The sequence below is a fragment of the Epinephelus fuscoguttatus genome, linkage group LG16 (assembly GCF_011397635.1).
Source record: "Epinephelus fuscoguttatus linkage group LG16, E.fuscoguttatus.final_Chr_v1".
Classification (NCBI taxonomy): domain Eukaryota; kingdom Metazoa; phylum Chordata; class Actinopteri; order Perciformes; family Serranidae; genus Epinephelus; species Epinephelus fuscoguttatus.
In genome coordinates, this window is record NC_064767.1 from 25,823,618 (window position 1) to 25,841,844 (window position 18,227).

Sequence of the window (18,227 nt, forward strand, 5' to 3'; positions counted from 1 at the left end):
TAGAGTGACACAGATAGACCAACGCACAAGTATAAATGCTCACAAAAGCGTAGGCTATGGCATAGGGTCTGCCGCACAAGTATAAATCCCGCTTAAGACTGTTTCAAGAGGATGTTGAGTGTTTATTTATCTTGCTTTATTTTAAAATCAGTGTTTTTCTGACGCTGTTTAGCATGTTGCGTGGGGGCTGCTGACTATGGTGGCCAATCCAAAAATGCAACAGCGTGAATGGCCCTATAAAGCCAATATTTAATTTATCTGTTCTGGGCTACTGTAGAAATATGGCAGTGCAACATGGCGGACTCCATTAACGAGGACCTGCTCTCTGTGTGTAGATATGAACATCTCATTCTGAGGCAACACACTATAATTTTTATTTTCTGGTGTTTAAACACTAAAGAAAACATACTTGTTACATTATATTCCATCTCATGCCGATAGATCCTCCAAAATCCTACACGCTGGACCTTTAAAGTCACAGTTGAACTCTTAAAAATTGAAGAAAGATAGTGGAATTTACACAAATAAGATAAATCCACACATGTGAAAACCAATGTAATCATCCAACAACTACATCTCAGTTCCTTGGAATATTATAAATATAATTCAGGCTAATTTTCTAATAAACCATTAGCCTAGAGGATGTGCGTTTCCACTGACTAACACAGCAGAGCGGCGCTGTGAGGAAACATGAGGGGAACATGAGCTGGATGTCGCTCATTGCTTCAGGAAGTTATTGGGAATTATGAAATGACATCACCACAGTTTTTTCCTGGCTTTGTTTAGTGCTCCTCCTGACCACGCCTTCCTGCCGGCTCCATCATAAAGCAGCCAGGCCGTGTGTGTGCACCAGTTGATCTCCGGTCAGTGCGGACAACAGGTGCACTGTAGCCTCCCTCCACCTCGCTGCTGGATAATGCTCGCTGAGCGCCGCTCGTCGCTTTGCGCAGGGCTTCCTCGTCTGCACTTTGGACATTTGCACGTTTTTGTATCCTGATCCTGACCACTTCCAGCCACTAAAATGCCTTTTCCGCCTATCAGCCTCCACCAGCGTATCTCCTCTCCCGGCAGGGAACTATTCGGGAAAAAGAAAGCCAACGGAGTGCCTCCTCACACTGAGCTCACCAGCAAATCCGGCAGAGAGAAAGGAGGGTCCGATAAGGAGAAGACGTCCACTTCTTGGACATCGGCGAATTTACGGAATTTAGGGCGAAAAGCCCAGCAGGACAAGAGTAAAAGCCCGTCTCAGAAGGCAAGTACCGGCCAAGAGACGCAGGGAAAGTGCTCCTGGCTGTCGGTACCCAAACCTCAGGACTCATCTGAAGGAGTCAGGCGCTCCAGCTCCATGGACTCCGCCAGACACCTCCAGGGCAAAGAGGACGGGAAGAAGGAGATTCAGTTTACCCTTAGTCTTACCCCTGAAGCCATCCTTGTCATCCAAAAACGAAATCTAGAAAAGCAGATGATGGCAAAGCAACAGAAGTGCTGCGCCTCCGCGGACTTTCGACACAGGCGCGTTTTTCCATCCAAAAAGGCGCACGGGGCGTCCAAGGGCTGCGCTCCTGTCGCCAAAGTGGAAAGCGCCGAGCAGGACATCACCGCCATTGTTAAGATATCTCTTTTGAATGACCAATACAAGTACGACGATGTGGAGTACGAAGAGGAGGATGGAGACGTGGATGAGACTGTTGTGAGGAAATGTAAAGAGTGGCTCAAAGGAGTGGAAAACGCCGCTGCTTTGGGAAAAGTCGACAAACTTTCTGCACTCCCGCACCTTAAAGGCTGCTGACACCTGACTGTTGATATTTTTTTTTTTTCTTTAGACAGCAGACTGAACAGATGATGGACTCTGAAATGTGTGCACCGATGTTGGCCTGCTGCAATGGCATCTTAAATTTGAGTCTTGTAAATTAAATGTTTGCAAATGTGAAGGGAGAAAATCCACTTCACAGAATGTCAGTTTGTTTCCAAGTTATTGCATAAAATAGATGTCATGTCACTTAAAAAATACAATTGTTTAAGAAATTGAAAACAGAAATGTCATTGGAATAAGAGGAAATTTGGCCTCCACAAAGATAAGATTTGAAAGCGTAATTGCAGCCTGTGGCTCAGCCAACAGTGCTTCTTATGGTTCACAGGGGCGTTGCTTTGCCTGCTCAATGGTTTGTCAAAGTTTGAACTGAATACCTTAATATTCTCCTTCTTTGCACATGGTTTTTGTTTTCAGTGGGGCGCCTGTGGATTGGCAGAGGGTTTGCGTAAAGGGACGCGAAAGCCGCTCCTTTGTGTTTGAGAACAATACACTATCAACAACAGCGCTTTCTATGCGCCTGCTGCTGAAACCAAACTGGACTGTTGATTTTTCCTCTAATAAGAGGGTTATATCCGTTGTAGGGATTTATCAGCGATGTACAGTATTTAATATTTACTAAATGTTTGTACTGTCAAACGTTTTCTCAGCTGATTTTATGCCAATTGAAGTAAAAAAAATGTTTGTTTTTTTTTTAAATTATGCAAGTGTGACTGACCCTTTTAAATCTCTCTAAAGCTGATTTGCATTGTGCCTCTTGATAATTCTGTTACATGATGCTGATTTGCAGCCATTTAGATTTCTTTTACTCTTCTGGCCACTTCCCAGACTGTATTTTAAAGGCTCCTTTTGTTGCCACTGCACCTACCTGAAGCCATTTGGGCATTAGTGTTCTAAGCTTCTTAGATTTCCTGTTAAGCAGGGTTGACCAGTGTACTGTGGGGCCAGTGTGCATGATCCCGTCAGGAAATTACCTCCAGTCTGCTTTACTTTTGTTATATCCAACAAAACAGTGCATGTAGCTACTAGAGATAAATAGTGTTGCTACCAAATATCTGGGAGATGATTTCACCCAAAGTGCCAGAGCTATATGACCTGCTGCAAAACTATTCCCAGTTTGAACTGAGAGTTTAATCCTGACATTCCCAGACTGGTGTGGTCCCCACTGAGCTACACAGAACCATGTTTTAATTACATAATGAACTTCATGTACTGCTCAGGGAGAAAGAGGGATCCACTGAGAGCTTAATAACAACCCAGCACATGACTGTTTCTAGCAAGATACAATAAACCACACTTAAAGAGAAATTAAGCCATAAAGACATGTTTGGCTTCTTTGTTGGTTCCGTTCAGCTGCTGACATTTTATTGTATTGACCATCAAACCAGTCAGGGGAAACTTTGAAGGAGACAGCGATCACATGCCAGCCTTGGACACAAATTAAAGGAATACTTCACGCACAAAATGAGCTGTTGTCGATCAGTTAGTCACAGCATGTTACCTTGAATATGTGGAGAAAACTTTGTTTTTCTTGCATGCCTCCATGGAAAACAGTGGACATATTGATAGGCTTACTGGGGACTACCCGTAACAACAGCAAAACTATATCAAAAAATCTATTTTACAAACTCTCACACAACTTGCGCAGTATAATAATAGTAGTATTTATCCAGTCGTACGCTCATTAATTCCCAAAAACATGCATTTTAGCTAAAAATGATCCAAATAAGTTCCACTTTCAGCTCAGTTTTAGAGAAAATACACGTTTGTGAAGCACAACAAATGAGACTTGGATCATGCTGCACGAGTTGTGTGAGTTTTGCTATTGTTAAACACGGTCCCCAATCATTCAATTAATCAATATATTTATTGCTTTCTGTAGAGACGTACATTCAGGTAACATGATATGACTAACTGATTTACAAATGCTCCTTTTGTGGGTGAAGTATTCCTTTAAATCTTCATGCAGGCTCACAAATGCATTCAAAATGTGTGTGTTTGTGTGTACAGTGTGAAGGTGCCCTACAATAAGGTTTAACTCTTCTCCATTGTTCTCTGTAACTTGGTAACCAGAGTTTTACTCACAGAGTGTGGTACACTTTAAAGCCACAAGCTGGATAGAGGAGTTTGCGGTGTTGCAGTGCGTCTGAAAAGCCCCCCCACACACCCACAGCTGGTAAGTTATCCTTGATAAGTGACTTATATCCTCAGGTAACATTGTCATTTGATATTATTTCTGGAGTTTGATGCCAACAATGTTTTCTCTGAAGGTTAATAGTGGATTTGCAATGACGTCTGGGTTTAAAGACCTTCATCAATCAAGCACTCTGCCTTCTATTTCAGATGCACACTTATTCCCTGTTGGTGTCAGAAAGGTATTTGAAATAACCCATTAGCACTGACTGTTTCATGTTTATATTCTGCTGTCATCCAGTTAAATGACATTTTATTCAGGAATGGATAAACATAGAGGAATTAATAAGATGTCAAACATGTGTCCTAGTACACGTTTTTATTGTTGTCCAGTACATGACATAACAGATTGTTTGTTTGTTAGTAAACAAACAAGCTGCCAGAATAAAGCATCTTGTCGTGTCACAAAGTGGTTTTGTTGTCGCATGTTGCGGACTGAGATCATGGCTGAGTCAGTACAGTGTGTACCAAGACCCGTTTGGTTCTCCCTGGCTCCTGTGATGATATTATCTACTCGCTTGGTGACTGAATGTTGTGTAATCCTCCTCTATTGTGTCGTTATTTTCAATTGTGGCCTTGTTTATGTGCCTCTCTGTGGTATTCACTGCTGTCTGGGTTAGGCCTGAAGCCGAGCTATTCATGACTGTCCTGGGGGTGAGAGCTGCATTATTATGTCTGAAGTAGCTCAAATACTTGTACTCAATAGGAAAAGTAGAATTTAAAGAAGCAGAAGCTGGCAACAAGTTGAGACGGTCGGCTTGGTTACAAGTGGAAACATTTCGTCCAAAGTCAAGGTCTTTTTCATTTGGAGTTGTTAACTCCTCCCCATGCTGCAGGTCTCTCTTTTCAGCTCTGTCTTTTCATCCTCTGCCTGCCACAAACCATTTCTGTTAACACCTGCAGCACCTAATGTCTCCATTTTCTATTTTTGTCTACAGTGTCTCAGCCTCAGCTCTTCTCTTTTTAGATCAGGTGTAAAAACAAAAAAGAAGAGAAAAATGGCTGCAGGCTTCTGTCCACCTCTCTGCAGTATCACGATCACTGTTTAGCAGAGTGACGTGGTACAGCAGGATGGCTGCATTATCCTCCCCTGATTTATAGTGGCAGGAAGCGCAGATGGATGCTGCCTTCGCCCCGTCACTGACACTTTGCACACAGCAGTGAGAGCAAAAGAACTGCAGGTCCCTTTGCTCTGCCACCACAGTATTACTGTGGCAACGGAACTGATAAATCCTGTGTTTTCCAGCAGCTTTTGTGAGAAAAGACAAAGCAGACACTTCCTGAGCAGACTCAGCCCATAAACTTCAGTAATGTGGTCGTTCAGTGGCAGCCTGTTACGAGCAAGGCATTTCCCAGAGACAGGGTGACCTCAGAGAGAAGACTTAGATCAGAGAGTACGGTCCTCCCATAAAAGCTCAAGCATGTTTTATTCTTCATTTAAGGGTTATAAATGGGAGCATGTACGTCCCATGTTTTTCAGTGTAGTAAATCTGCTTTGGCATGCATGCTGATACTCCCATTAGCTTTGCATTCTTTGGCAACATACTCCACATTTTGCATTCCTTTTTCTCTTTATACTTTATACAAGACAATATTTGCCTCATGATAGTTGAGTTATGCCTGTCAAACCTCCCTCAGCAACATCTGTTGGCTATCAATCATCATCAGGATTAAATAAGGACACTGTTGCCCAATAATATGTTTAAGGCAGATCACAGACTCACAAAATTGTCTTCTAGAGACATGCAGGAAATAAGGTGAGGGCTTTGTAGGAGAGGAGGTGGGCATAATATTCCTCCTGCGTATCTTCTTTTTTCTGTGGCTGGGTATTGCAAGAACACAATGTCAGGCTGTTGTGTGGGAGGTTGCTCTTGGCAGATGAGAGGGATTACCAAAAATGCATTCTTTTTTTTTTAATCTTAAGGCAAGATGACTGATTCACTCCCACAGCATCTAAATTGGGTTTTTACTGTTGATAGGCAGGGGATGAAGTCAGAGCCGAGCCCCGGAGGAGGAAGGCAATGCATGGCAGCAGTCCAGACATGGACCAAGAGGCCAAGGCCCGGCGTCAGGCTCAGCTCGATCAGGTTGATAAATACTCTACCAATGATGAGACACTTATACATCAGCAGAGAAAGCACAATGATGCAGTGAGAGAACACAGCATAAAGAAATATCCACTTCTTTTTGATCAGTAATCCATGATTTCATCACCTTCTTCTCTGTAGTCAATACTGAAACACTGCTCTCTGCCTCCAGACTCAGGTAAAGCTTCCCTTTAGCTCACTTCCCCTCAGTTTGTGTCCTTTATTTTCATTTGCTTATCCTCCAGCGCCATCTAGAGGCCTACGGGAACATGCACCGTCTCCGAGATGCTCTCTATCGCCGCTATGCTGCCCTGCTCAGAGACAAGGTCCACTCACAGCGATTACTGCTGCAGCAGAGAGATGAGACAGTCAGGGTAAAGTCAGAGAATTACACCAAGCAGGTAAATCATTAAATAAAAAGTGAGGGCTTTATTTGAGTCATGTGCGCGAAATACAGAGGTCAAAATCTGTCTGTCATTCACATGTAATAGTTAAAAATAAAAGATAGGCGTTGTCTTTGTGGTGATATTATTTATTACAGATCATATTCTTTATTAAACACATTAAATTCAATACCTTAAGCATTTTTCTGGTTCATTTGTTTTTCAGTCTGCAGAGTGTGATCACATTATTACTCTGTGTTACAACTTGTGGGGGCAAAAATCTGCTCAAGGGCCACGTGTTGATTTGAAATTATACTGCTTGGCCCCAAGGGTTATTAAACAAGCACAATATAAATTAATTAATGTAAAATAATAAAGGTCTCTTCCCAGATTTTGAGCTGTAGTTGATATTGTTCGTCAGCGGTGCAAAGTTGTAACATTCCCTAACAAATCTTCAATCCGCTTAAGTACCAAAAACAGTCTGACATGAAATGGTTTGGGGGTCTGGGGCTCCTGGGGAGTGGCCTGGTTGGTCCTCCAGTCTTGACTGTATTTTGTTTTTCTCTCTGACACACACTTCACCAGGATCACCCATTACAGTCATCCAACATCCATGGGCAAGTTGCATCAGCATTTTTCATTGTGGGATTATTTTACAGGCACAGTGGAAACACAGACCTGTATGTTTTCCTTATGTTTTGCTTGTTTATTTACTGTCATTTATTTCAGTATAAAATTGTTTGTTTTTGGGACTTTATCTTAGGGCATGCTACGTTCAAGTTGCCCAGTGCAGTTGGGTTTGCATGTCTTTCTTCACATGTGTAACAAAGTCATATTTATTGGGATTAACATTTGTACCTAAAAGAGGAAACGTTCTGATGTCAGTCCTGGAAGTAAAAACTTCATCATATTAGGGGAGCAAGTATTTTCCCAGAGGGCCTGATTTGGCCCACACGCTGCTGTTTGCCTCCCACTGCACCAACACTTTGTCTGGGCTCAAATACACAACCCTGCAAATCAAAGCCTCACTGTTTTGACTGCAACACCTTCACTTTTCTTTTGCTCCTAAAGTGACACGCATATCATTAAAACAATTACATCTGTGTTTACAACTTGAACCTGTGACTCTGACTCTTGCACAGTAAGCAGACTATCACTGTTGATGAATGTGACTAGTGAAGCAACTCCCGAATGAACCTGCTTCAGTTAAACGTTCCCTTGTGGCAGATAAAACAAATTGTTTGCACATGATGTTTGAGCAGTTCAGACAAGTGTTTTTGGTTCATTGTATGGAAGCAAAGAAAGGTCGTAATAATTTGAAACTTATAAACAACAACACACCTGCTGAATAATTAATGTTAAAATTAAAAACCACTGAGTTTATAGTATTCAGATGTTTAATTCTTTAAAAAGTCATTATTGGAATTTACAAGTTTTACGTTATATTTTTCTGTAGGTTCACCACTACGTGTCACATTGTTTTCAAATTCTCATTTGACACATTTTATTATATAAAAATATAATTAATACAACTTTGGACATTTTAATTTATCCGTCTAAATTGGTGAACCACTGAAAATACTTAAAATCCCATTTGCATTTCCATCAGTGGAAATTTGAAATAAAGAAATGAATAAAATTTAAAATAAACCAAAAATCTAGATGGATGATTTTCAAAGTTAAAAATATGTCAATGCTTTAAATTTTGTGGTATTAAAATATCAACAATAAGGTAATGGTGACGTTTCACAATTAGGTATGAAGTTGTTTATAAGACATATATTGTTTGGCCCTTTTTTTGCCTCATACTTTCTTTCACTTCTCTTTCCTTTAATGTTTTGTGTTTGTTTGTTCAGTTTTGGTTTTTTTTTTTTTACAAGTTTTATTTCCTGTTCTTCTGTATAATTCTCCTTCTGCGGTAGCTGCTGTGATTGACTTTGATTTTGACTGTGTCGTCTCTTCTCTGGCAGGGTGTGAAAAGAGCAATAAGCTGTAGAGAGCCTGCATAGAGGGGGTCTAACATGAGAGAGATCCTGTCTTATCTTCCCCTCCTGTAAAAGCTGAGCTTCTTCAGGAGAATGTAATTGTCCTCTCTAATGACTTGCACTTGGTGGTGATGGGGGACAAAAAGAGCACAATAAAGGACTATAGGGGCCCTCTAGCAGGAATCCTTTGCTTCAAATTGCTGAGCAAATGAAAGCACCCGTTGTTTCCTCAGCTTAGATCGAGAGGCTCCGTCACAGACACAGAGGTGGGGCAGGACCAAAGCAGGCAGAGGCAAGAACACCTGCTGGGGCCTAATTGGTCCTTGCTGCCGTTAATGGCTTCCTGTGGCTGTGTGTTTACTTCTCATTTGTTCTGTGTACTCTGTTTCCCAGCCCCTGAAACAAGGAAGGCTCACTTTAAATCTGTATTCCCACAACTCTCCGTCTCTGCCTGTCTGTCTGCCTCCCTCTTTTCTTAACTCAGAAACAAAGGAAGTTGGCTTTCGTCAAGCTGCAGCACAATGACTCATACCTGGAGTCCCTCCCTAAAACAAGCTATTACCTGGTAGGTTTTGTCCCAGAACCAAAAAGTATGACACCTGACTTTAATCCGCTCACTCACTGATTCATTTTTCATCCCTCACTGTTTGTCTTTTGTGAGATCTTTGACCTCCAGAGGCAGCTAGCTGAGCACGGACATCTGAAAACCCACTATGATTTGGAGGACTTTTATGGGCACATCACATATAACTGTCCCCCATCACAGCTACAGAAAAGTCTGGAGGATGTCAGGAAAAGGAGTTGAGTTACAGTACAATATATAAAACCACTTTGTAGATGTATTATACAAAATCAGTAGGTGTGACTTTGTTTGCTATAACATTGACAGTGCTGGAAAGCAGACCTGCGATTGATTTGATGACTCAGTACAAGACGTCAGAAAAACACCCCTGCACTGTTGAAGATAGAGGACACAAGGGCCATGGCAGATGGAGACTACCGACATTGTAATAAGTTTGTATTTGGGTATCGACCACTGACTAATTATTCATTTCAAATAGTCTTTATCTCTGCTTTCCTTATATAACCTGTAACATTCAGTGCTCGCAACATGTACTCATCCCAACTCACCAAGAGGTAGACGACAATATTGATCTTATTTGTCCATTGAATAAAGAGCTGAATGGCTTCTTTTTTTTTTTTTTTTTTCCAGTCAGCCAACGCAGCAGTCAGCTTTGCCCTGGTTCCCTTGTCAGAAAGCCAACAGGATTTTTCCCTTGGATTTTGGATTATGGCAGAAAATATGATCTGTGGCAAACAAATGATTATTATGCGCATATTTCATTACACTTTTCAACAAGATAATCTTTTGAAACGAACACGAATTTTAGGATTTTTGAGGTAAAAAGCTGACGTTAGCCTAGAAACAAACTACACTACGTTCACATGACGTAACGTCGCCATTACAACCTGGTGGTAAAGCCATGTTTGGCCTGATGTAGTCTCATTTAGCCACTTATATCAACCGTCTTCTTAAAGATAACTAAAAGCTTCAAAATTTTTGAGTGGGGTATTTATTGGTGCGTTTTAATTTGTAGAACAAAACCGGAAGGTCTTTTAAGCCTGTGTGAACCGCAGACCATAAAACCCATTCAAAAAACCCATTAGACTTCAAGATGAGGGAACTGGTAGTGCTAAAATGCAAACTTATAGGACTCATTCCTGCAGCACTGTATGGCTGCAGACAGAAGCTGGTTAGCTTAGCTTAGCTTAGCTTAGCATTGCCCAAGACTGAGAAAAGCTAGCCTGGCTCTTCCCATGTAACATAGTTTGCCTACTAGCACCTCTAAAACCCACTAATTAACACGTAATGTTTTGTTTCTTGAACTTAAATCCATTAATAAGTGGAGGTGGAAAAATTAATGTGCTCAACTGTAAGCTAAGCTAACTAGCTTTTTGGTTGTAGCTTAGCCTTACTGTACAGACATGAGAGTGGTGTTGATCTTAATACTACTCCTTTCGAGTGACACAGCATATTAAGTCCTGAGTTTATTTGATTATGTTAGTAGGCAGCAGTATAACATGTGCATCAGACACCGATATCCTTATCAAATGAATTTGAAGATTTAAATACTTTGTATATTTGAGGTCCTACATGTCAGAGGTTTTATGTGTCAAAGATGCAGCTGGCGTTGGGCCGGCAGGGAGATGGTATTCAGCTGTGGACGCCTCTGGTCTAAAACTGTGAGCACTCATGGTCTCTGTTTGCACTGCCTTAAAGAACAAACACCGACTCCGCTGGAGGCTTGTTTGGCAGGGACTCTCCTGGAGGAGAAAGCTGATTACTCACGTAGAAGTGAGATGACCCAACACAATCTGACCCCGCTGTTGTTAAGGCTCACCTCCTCGGACGGCTGCTTTGACTCGGACAAACATCATCCAGGGGAAAATGTCGTAATTATGTCCGCTACAAAAGAGATATAGCAATTGGGCCAGTGGTGTCACTTCATGCCAGCGCTGCCAGCAGATGTTGAACTGTTTGGAGAGTTAAAGCTTTATGGGCTTCCAGACAAACAGTGCTCCATTTACCAAAAAGTGTCAGAGATAATCTGAGAGCGTGTTAGAGTTTGAGTTGCACTGTGGTTCCACTCATCACTAGTTATACAAGCATTATCCCTGTTGAGAAACTTTATTGATAGATAGATTATGCTTACTCTTCAGCTGACACTTAAATTGACACTTCACTCTTACGCTTCTTTGGCACCTCCCTTTTACTATTTCAGCTTCTTTCAGTAACTGTAGATCAACTACAACTTCAAATGTTTCAGTATTTTAACTGTTTCAAGTGTTTCAAATCTTAAATTTCAGCATTTAGTGCACACAAAGTTATTTTAAGTTATTTTAAGTGGTAATGAGTGAAAAGTATAGCCTTGAAAACACTTAAGCTACTAAAAGTAATCTCCAACGCATGATGTTCAGATCCACTTTACATCTTTGCACCTGCTCATATCACCCTCAGAGTCCTTTTCGTTTACATGTTGTGAATGTATAACAGAGCGGTGTCGGCTGCTGTCACCCTTGTTGTTAATTAGGGCTGAACCCTGTTTAGTAGGAGCATGTATGATGTTAGCACGAGGCTGCCACCGTGAAGCAGCACGTTGGCTTGGGGACATTAGGAGCTTAGTAAGAAGGCGAGTGAAGGCCTGCGCTGACAAGTCCTTGATCAGTGTGAAATCTCACCGTTCCACAGACAAACATGGCGAGACAGCCGCCCCTCCTGCGCCCCCCAACTCGACTGTGAGCCACAGGCACATTCCCCACATCCATAAGAAATACCCAAAATAAAAGCAATTAGAGCTGAAGGCAAAATATGGCAAAGTCTTTGTTTATGTATTTAAGTAATGAGCCAATTCATCCAATCTGTCCCGCTTTGTGGCTATTTATATGTTTATTATTAGCTGCTGTGATTTATTGGACAGTTGAGGCAGTAATTTGCTATCTTTGTGGCCATCTGGTCATGGTCTCTTCAACATGTTGAATTTCACAAGTATGCATTACATGGCTACAAAATTAGATTGACCAGAACATACCATGTCTATTACTATAACTTCAATGAGTGGAAAGTGAACATAAGACAGGGCTGGTCTAGTTGCCTCTTATTTTGTAGGATCCTGCTAGGCAACATTTCTTAATAAGATATCAGTGTGTAACAATACTGTACATATATAAGCGCACAGGTCCACATCCTCATTCCTCCACCTGCCTCCTGTGCAGCTCCTGGTGTTTGTATAGATCTGTTACCTGCTGCACTGCCCTGTGAGTAAATGCTGCCTTGCTCAGGAGTCCTCCCTGGAGCCAGTTTGCACCCAGCAGACAAAGTGTGTTGTCACCCGAGTGCGCAGTGTTATTGGGTGTGAGCTGCACCACACTATGGCTGCTCTTGAGAAGTAGCACACCATTAGGAATATATTAACAACCCGACATTTTGTGCGCAGGTCAGACATCACAGCGGCAAGCACGCTGATCAGATAATAAAGATGTTTCGACATAAATTACCTTGATTATTTAAATTAAGTATGTTTTACCATCAATGGCCTTTTCATCTTCTGTAAAATGAACTAATCTTTTCGTGTGTGTGTGTGTGTGTGTGTGTAGGTTATTAGAACAAGGGTCTGGTTCAGGGGAGAGTTCGGTGGAGCTGATCTTCAGTGGCAACCAGGAGAAGGATGAAATTGAGGGAATGTTTCCCAAGGTTAGTGTCAGAACCACAGAGGCAGGAATCCCACCTAACAACAGCAGTGAGAGACAAACACACCTGGAGCAGTGATCACAAACTGCCTCCTCAAACCAACACACATAAACCCAGACAGATCAAATACACTCAGCGACGACACATATTACTGAGGGTTTGATTAAACTGTATAGGTTCATTGTCTTTGTGTCAAGCTTAGATTTTATTTCAATCATTTTCTCTCACCATTTAAAAGTAACAATGTACATGTGACAAACAAAATATTTCAGTGATAGTCTGATATTTTGGGGAATACACATATTTGCTCTCTTGCCAAGAGTCAGATAGAAAGATTGATACTGCTGTTGATGCAGTAAGTATGAAGCTACCACCATCAGCCAGTTAGGTTAGCTTAGCATTAAGACTGGAAGCTGAGGAAAACTGGTTAAAAAAACAGTCTTACAGCACCTCTTGAATGTTGTTTGTGTAATACAGTTGTAATAAATCAAAGTATTAAAATGCCAATTAATTTTTTTCATGCCTCCCCGCTGGCGATAGCCATGGCTGGAAGCATAATGTTTTTGGGTTGTCCATTGGTGGTCATAGTTAAAAGGTCAAGGTTACTGTGACTTTGTATGTCTCATTCTCGTCAACACAATATTTCAACACTGTAAGGGAATTTCCTCAAATTTCACACAAACGTCCACTTGCACTGAAGAATAAACTGATTAGAATTTGGTGGTTGAAGGTCAAAGGTCAGTGTGACCTCACAAAACATGTTTTTGGCCATAACTCAAGAATTAATTTGCTAATTATGACAAAACTTTACACAAATGTCTAATAGGACATAATGATGAAGTGATGACATTTTATATCCAAATGGCCAAAGGTCAACTTCACTGTCCTGACGGGGACAGACAGAAGGGGAGACATTTGGTCAGATACTGAAGTGGTGACTCTAATCTTGGGTGCCCTCCTTGAAGCTGTGCTGACTGTAGATCTTCTGTGCTGCTGGGTTTAAAATGTGTATGAAGCATCCGTGTTCTCACAAACATGGATGTAAACTGTAAATGCAACTTGACTGGTACGTGGAGGCATACAGCTATGGGGTGGTAATGCTAGTTTGACAGAGAGACATAGCCAGCACATACTGACGCCCACTAATAAGCATAAATTGTTGTTTTACACTTTTTAATTAAAGCAAGCTTTAAAGGTGATAGTAGGTGGATTTTGTTACCTTCAGAGAGAGCCAGACTAGCTGTTTTCCCATGTTTCCAATCTTTATGCGGAGCAAAGATACCCAGTTGCTGGCTGCAACTTCATAATGCACAGGTGCAAGAGTAGTGTCTGTCTCCTCTTTTTCTAACATAACTATCCTTTTAAATATTCAGGTAACAAATCATCACAGTATAACTGTAGCTTGTGTCAAGGAAAAGGCTCACCATGCCTCCAGCTCAAAGAGTGAACACAAGACTTGTTAAAGTGTGCTGATTAAATTGGGACATTGCATTTTTTATTAATTAAAGAAGACGAAGGCTATTAAGAGGTGGTAGAGGCATAGAGAGCATTATTTCAAATCATCTTTCCAGTGGTACCACAGATCAGGAGAGAGGCTGCCTGTAAAGAGACTTAGAATAGTGGGAACATTGGAGATGAGGTTATGCTCAGGTGCTGAGTTGAGCATATACGGACAAGCACGCAGGACTCATTTTTCTCTCACCTCTGTGTCAAAATGGGCCTGAGCAAACAGAGGATGAGCCTGGCTGGAGGGAGAGCAGGGGAAGGCAAACAGTGGTCAGACGAGACTGGTGAAAGCCAGCAGGCATGCAGGAGCATTACTCACCGCAGCTCCACACTGACATTTCAGATCCTCCGCTGCCGGAGAGCACTGCCAACCCTGTTGACATCCTCAGGGTGTCGGTCCAGGGTTCAGGCTTAGAGGTACCTACAGTACATATGTGTGGGAACTGCAGTGAAGTATATTATCTCACAATAATATATACATGGAAGGATACCATTCAACTACGGCTAAAAATATTACCTTGCTTTTGAACACATATAAATATAAAACAGTCTCAGAGTGGTGTTCAACTTTATGATAATTTAAGGTTATTTTTTAGGTTGTATGTTGAATCAAATTACTTCATATCATCTGCTGGAATTATTTTATCTACTATACTTATTTAATGAGTTAATGATAAGGTATTAAAGGACAATACCAGTGTTTCAGCATCTTTTAGCTCATTATCTTTGTATTATGCATTGTTTGTTAATGTCAACTGTTTTTCAAAGTGCTCACATATTATTTTAAGATGTTTTTCCACAACTTGAAGGCTGCCACATGGTGTCCAATTATTTTAATATGAGAATTTGGGAGTGGCCAGACTTTACAATGCCAAATTATAGGCACAATTAAAGCAGATGTTAATGGTAACATCACAATTTTAGCACTTTAGTATCTCATAAAGTTGATTTTCATACCCTATAGCAGTGTTACCCAACTTGTGGCCAGTGGGTAAAATCTGGCCTGCGATAGGTTGCTGGGTGACCGGCTGACCATCCTTTAATTCACAATGAAAATAAAATTATTCACACTGGGAATTTAGTTTTTCTTATCTTGAATGTAAATAAGGACCACAGTGCATTAAAAAAACACATCAAAATCAAATTACAGTGCCAGGAGAGGATCCCCCAGATGCCCCCAAAGAGGTCCAGACTATTTTTTATATATTAATTACTTGTGTTTGTTCATTTACTGGCCCCTGACCTCCTGTCATTTTGCAAAAGTGGCCCCTGGGCAAAGCAAGTTTAGTACCCTTACCCTCCTGGTTCAAATGGAAACCAGTGGTGGCCTGAAAGGTGACAATATCAAAATAAAAAATCAGGCACACAGCATGTTAAAAAATGGTTTGCAGTGAAGCATAGTGATTAAATGGGGAGAAATATGCAATAATCACTTTTATGACTTTAGAAAAAGAAGCAAAGCAAAGTTTGGATGTATTCTCTGAAGTGTATTTGAGTTACACTTGCATTTTATCCGCCGAGAATTGGGGATCCACAGTATATAGCACCATATAGATCAATAACATTAATTCACAGTGCTGTAGGCCCACACCAGGAAGTGGCCTGGTGTGACAGTTAGCGCTGGGTGGGGTGTTGGAGGAGGAGAGAGAGGCGCCAAACGGGACACCAGGACTGTGGGAAATGACACTGGCTATGACACCTATGACTTTTACACCATGGTTACCTCAGCTCGTATACGAGGGGATGTCTCTTTTTCAATTACAAAATGATTAATGGACAAGGAAATGATAGATGAATGTAATATGTGCCACCCGCAGATGAAAGCCCCCACATTTGCAACCCTACAGCCTAACTTCATGAGGAGCTTCCAGAGCAAGATGCCTGATTTGGTAGGTCAGTCGTTAATGTTGCCTCTGTCTGTTACAGTGTTTGGTAGCCCAGCACAGAACTCTGGAGGGAAACGCTCATGTTTACGACTTTCTCTCAATCACAGATTATCCCTGAGGTTCCTGAGAAGAGCAGGAAAGCAGAGATTTATTTGAGGCGGCTGAGACACATGTATGCTCTTTGTTTAACCAACATGGCTGTCTCCCAGAGGTTGGTAACTCAGCAAACAGGCAGAAACAAAAAAGTAATGATGCACTAACATAGATATTTTAACCCTTTTCTGTATGTTCTGTACATGAGTAACATTCAGACCCAGCAAGGGAGACAGGAGATCAGAAGCGTATTGAAGGAGTCTTTAAACTGACTGAAGTTTGTTTTTCTCTGCTTGCTGTGAACTCTGGTCCAGACTGCTGGACAGGGAGACAGACTCACTGTGCTGGCAGGAGGAGGGAGGCAACCAAGATTTGGTTAGTAACACAAGCTAGCCACAACACAACACAACACAACACCGCAGAGCTCTATGGAAGTTAACACGTAGCTGTCACAACGCTATCTGACTTTAGCGTTTGTGTTTTTTTCCTTTGGAAGCCACCATAGCAACAGGTCACAGTGGATAAAATGACCAGAATACAGTAGTTATTTGTGAACATGACACTGCTGCACATGTCTAGATGTTTTTAATGTTCTTGTTCTTCCATAGATGCTTCCAAGCATTGAGTCCAAACAAGGGAAGACAGGCAAAACCAACCAGCTGCCCCCCTGCTCTCTGAAACAGCCGAAAGTTATCCAGAATGACCGTCTGTCATCTCCTCGGCATCTTAGCAGAACAACCTCAGCCAGGTGCATTAAAAAAGACATCCTTAACATTTATTTAATTTGTTTGTTAGAGACAGAAGACTGATTATCACTTGTCACTGTGCATGTGTGGGTGTTTTCTTGGCAGCCACCAATGTTCTGAGACTCCGGTTTGGGACACAGCAGTGTGCTGCCGTAAAACACCTGATCCTTTATCCATTGAAGACGTGTGTCAACAAAAGCATGTAGAGGTAAAATGATCTGTCAGAGTGATAATTGTATAAAGATTGTAATGTTTATAAAATATTATTTTTTCTTCTCTCTTTAGGTAATTGACTGTGGGTTTAAGCTCTGGAGAAACTACACAGTAAACACAGATCACTGAAGATATTGCCATCTCTTTATGGGGAATATGTGCAGTTATTATTATGTTGGTTATCTATAATATGCAGTTTGTGGATTCATTAATGTCTGTCAACTGTGAGAGATACTTTTTTCATTTTCTTTACATTACCACCATGTGTTTATTCCATGTCATACTGATTAGCTACTATTGTATACGTTTATACTGTAATATAACAATGCTACATGACATCTTCTTATAGGCGACATAGGCAGCAGCTGAGGGGCACCACCCAGAGGGTAGATTAAATAAAAAAAAAAAATGCTGTTGTGACATTCAAAAACATTAAACATAAGGGAAATGGTGGAGTGGAGTGTGTGTGGAAAGCCTTAGAGAAAGTGAAAAGGTGATCCAGGACGAAACAAAAACGAGATGAAATTTGCAAATTTGCACAGACTGTATCATTTTATTGTTTATTATTTGTTAGTTATTATAAATGTTCTTTAGCTAAGTTGTTTATTTTTGCTGATTTCTCATCAGCTCTTGTTCTTGTTTGTAATTGTCATTGCCAAGGGCACCAAATGTGCCAGGACTGGCTCTGGTTAAATTATTTGTGAAAAGTCTATATTAAATTCAGACTTCCCATAAAGTCCTAACACGTGTAGGTTTTGTGAAATAAAAGTTATTCTATAATAACATTAAATGATTTGAACTGTGATAAGAATTTGTTTGTGATGATGATGACGCTTTAAAGCCATTAGATTGTTCTAAAAAAAAAAAAAAGAAAGAAAAAAGAAAAAAGTGTGCAATAGTTATTTAGGATGTGGTGGTTGCACTTGAGTGTTATTTTCCATCCAGTGTTTATTCATGTGGTCATTCATTTATTAATTACTGTATTAATGATATATGAAGAACTTCTTTCATCACCTATACTGTAATTGGCACAGTGTTCACCAGGACTGAAAATGTGCCAGGTTCCTTTACATGTC

At 41.0% G+C, this 18,227-nt stretch overlaps 2 protein-coding genes across 2 annotated transcripts; both read left to right on the forward strand.

Annotated features, from left to right (window-relative positions):
* The first annotated feature begins 181 nt into the window (after positions 1-181).
* On the forward strand, positions 182-4,174 carry prr18 (proline rich 18). Its single transcript, XM_049600356.1, has one exon. It carries the CDS (start codon positions 1,022-1,024, stop codon positions 1,787-1,789), a length of 768 nt encoding a protein of 255 aa, XP_049456313.1. The 5' UTR covers positions 182-1,021; the 3' UTR covers positions 1,790-4,174.
* Positions 4,057-17,650, forward strand: si:ch211-130h14.4 (uncharacterized). Its single transcript, XM_049600347.1, has 13 exons — positions 4,057-4,185; positions 5,983-6,090; positions 6,336-6,491; positions 8,943-9,023; positions 9,135-9,258; positions 9,348-9,465; positions 12,614-12,710; positions 16,031-16,102; positions 16,207-16,310; positions 16,507-16,567; positions 16,801-16,940; positions 17,044-17,146; positions 17,224-17,650. Exons 1-13 carry the CDS (start codon positions 4,057-4,059, stop codon positions 17,278-17,280), a joined length of 1,350 nt encoding a protein of 449 aa, XP_049456304.1. The 3' UTR covers positions 17,281-17,650.
* The last annotated feature ends 577 nt before the right edge of the window (positions 17,651-18,227 follow it).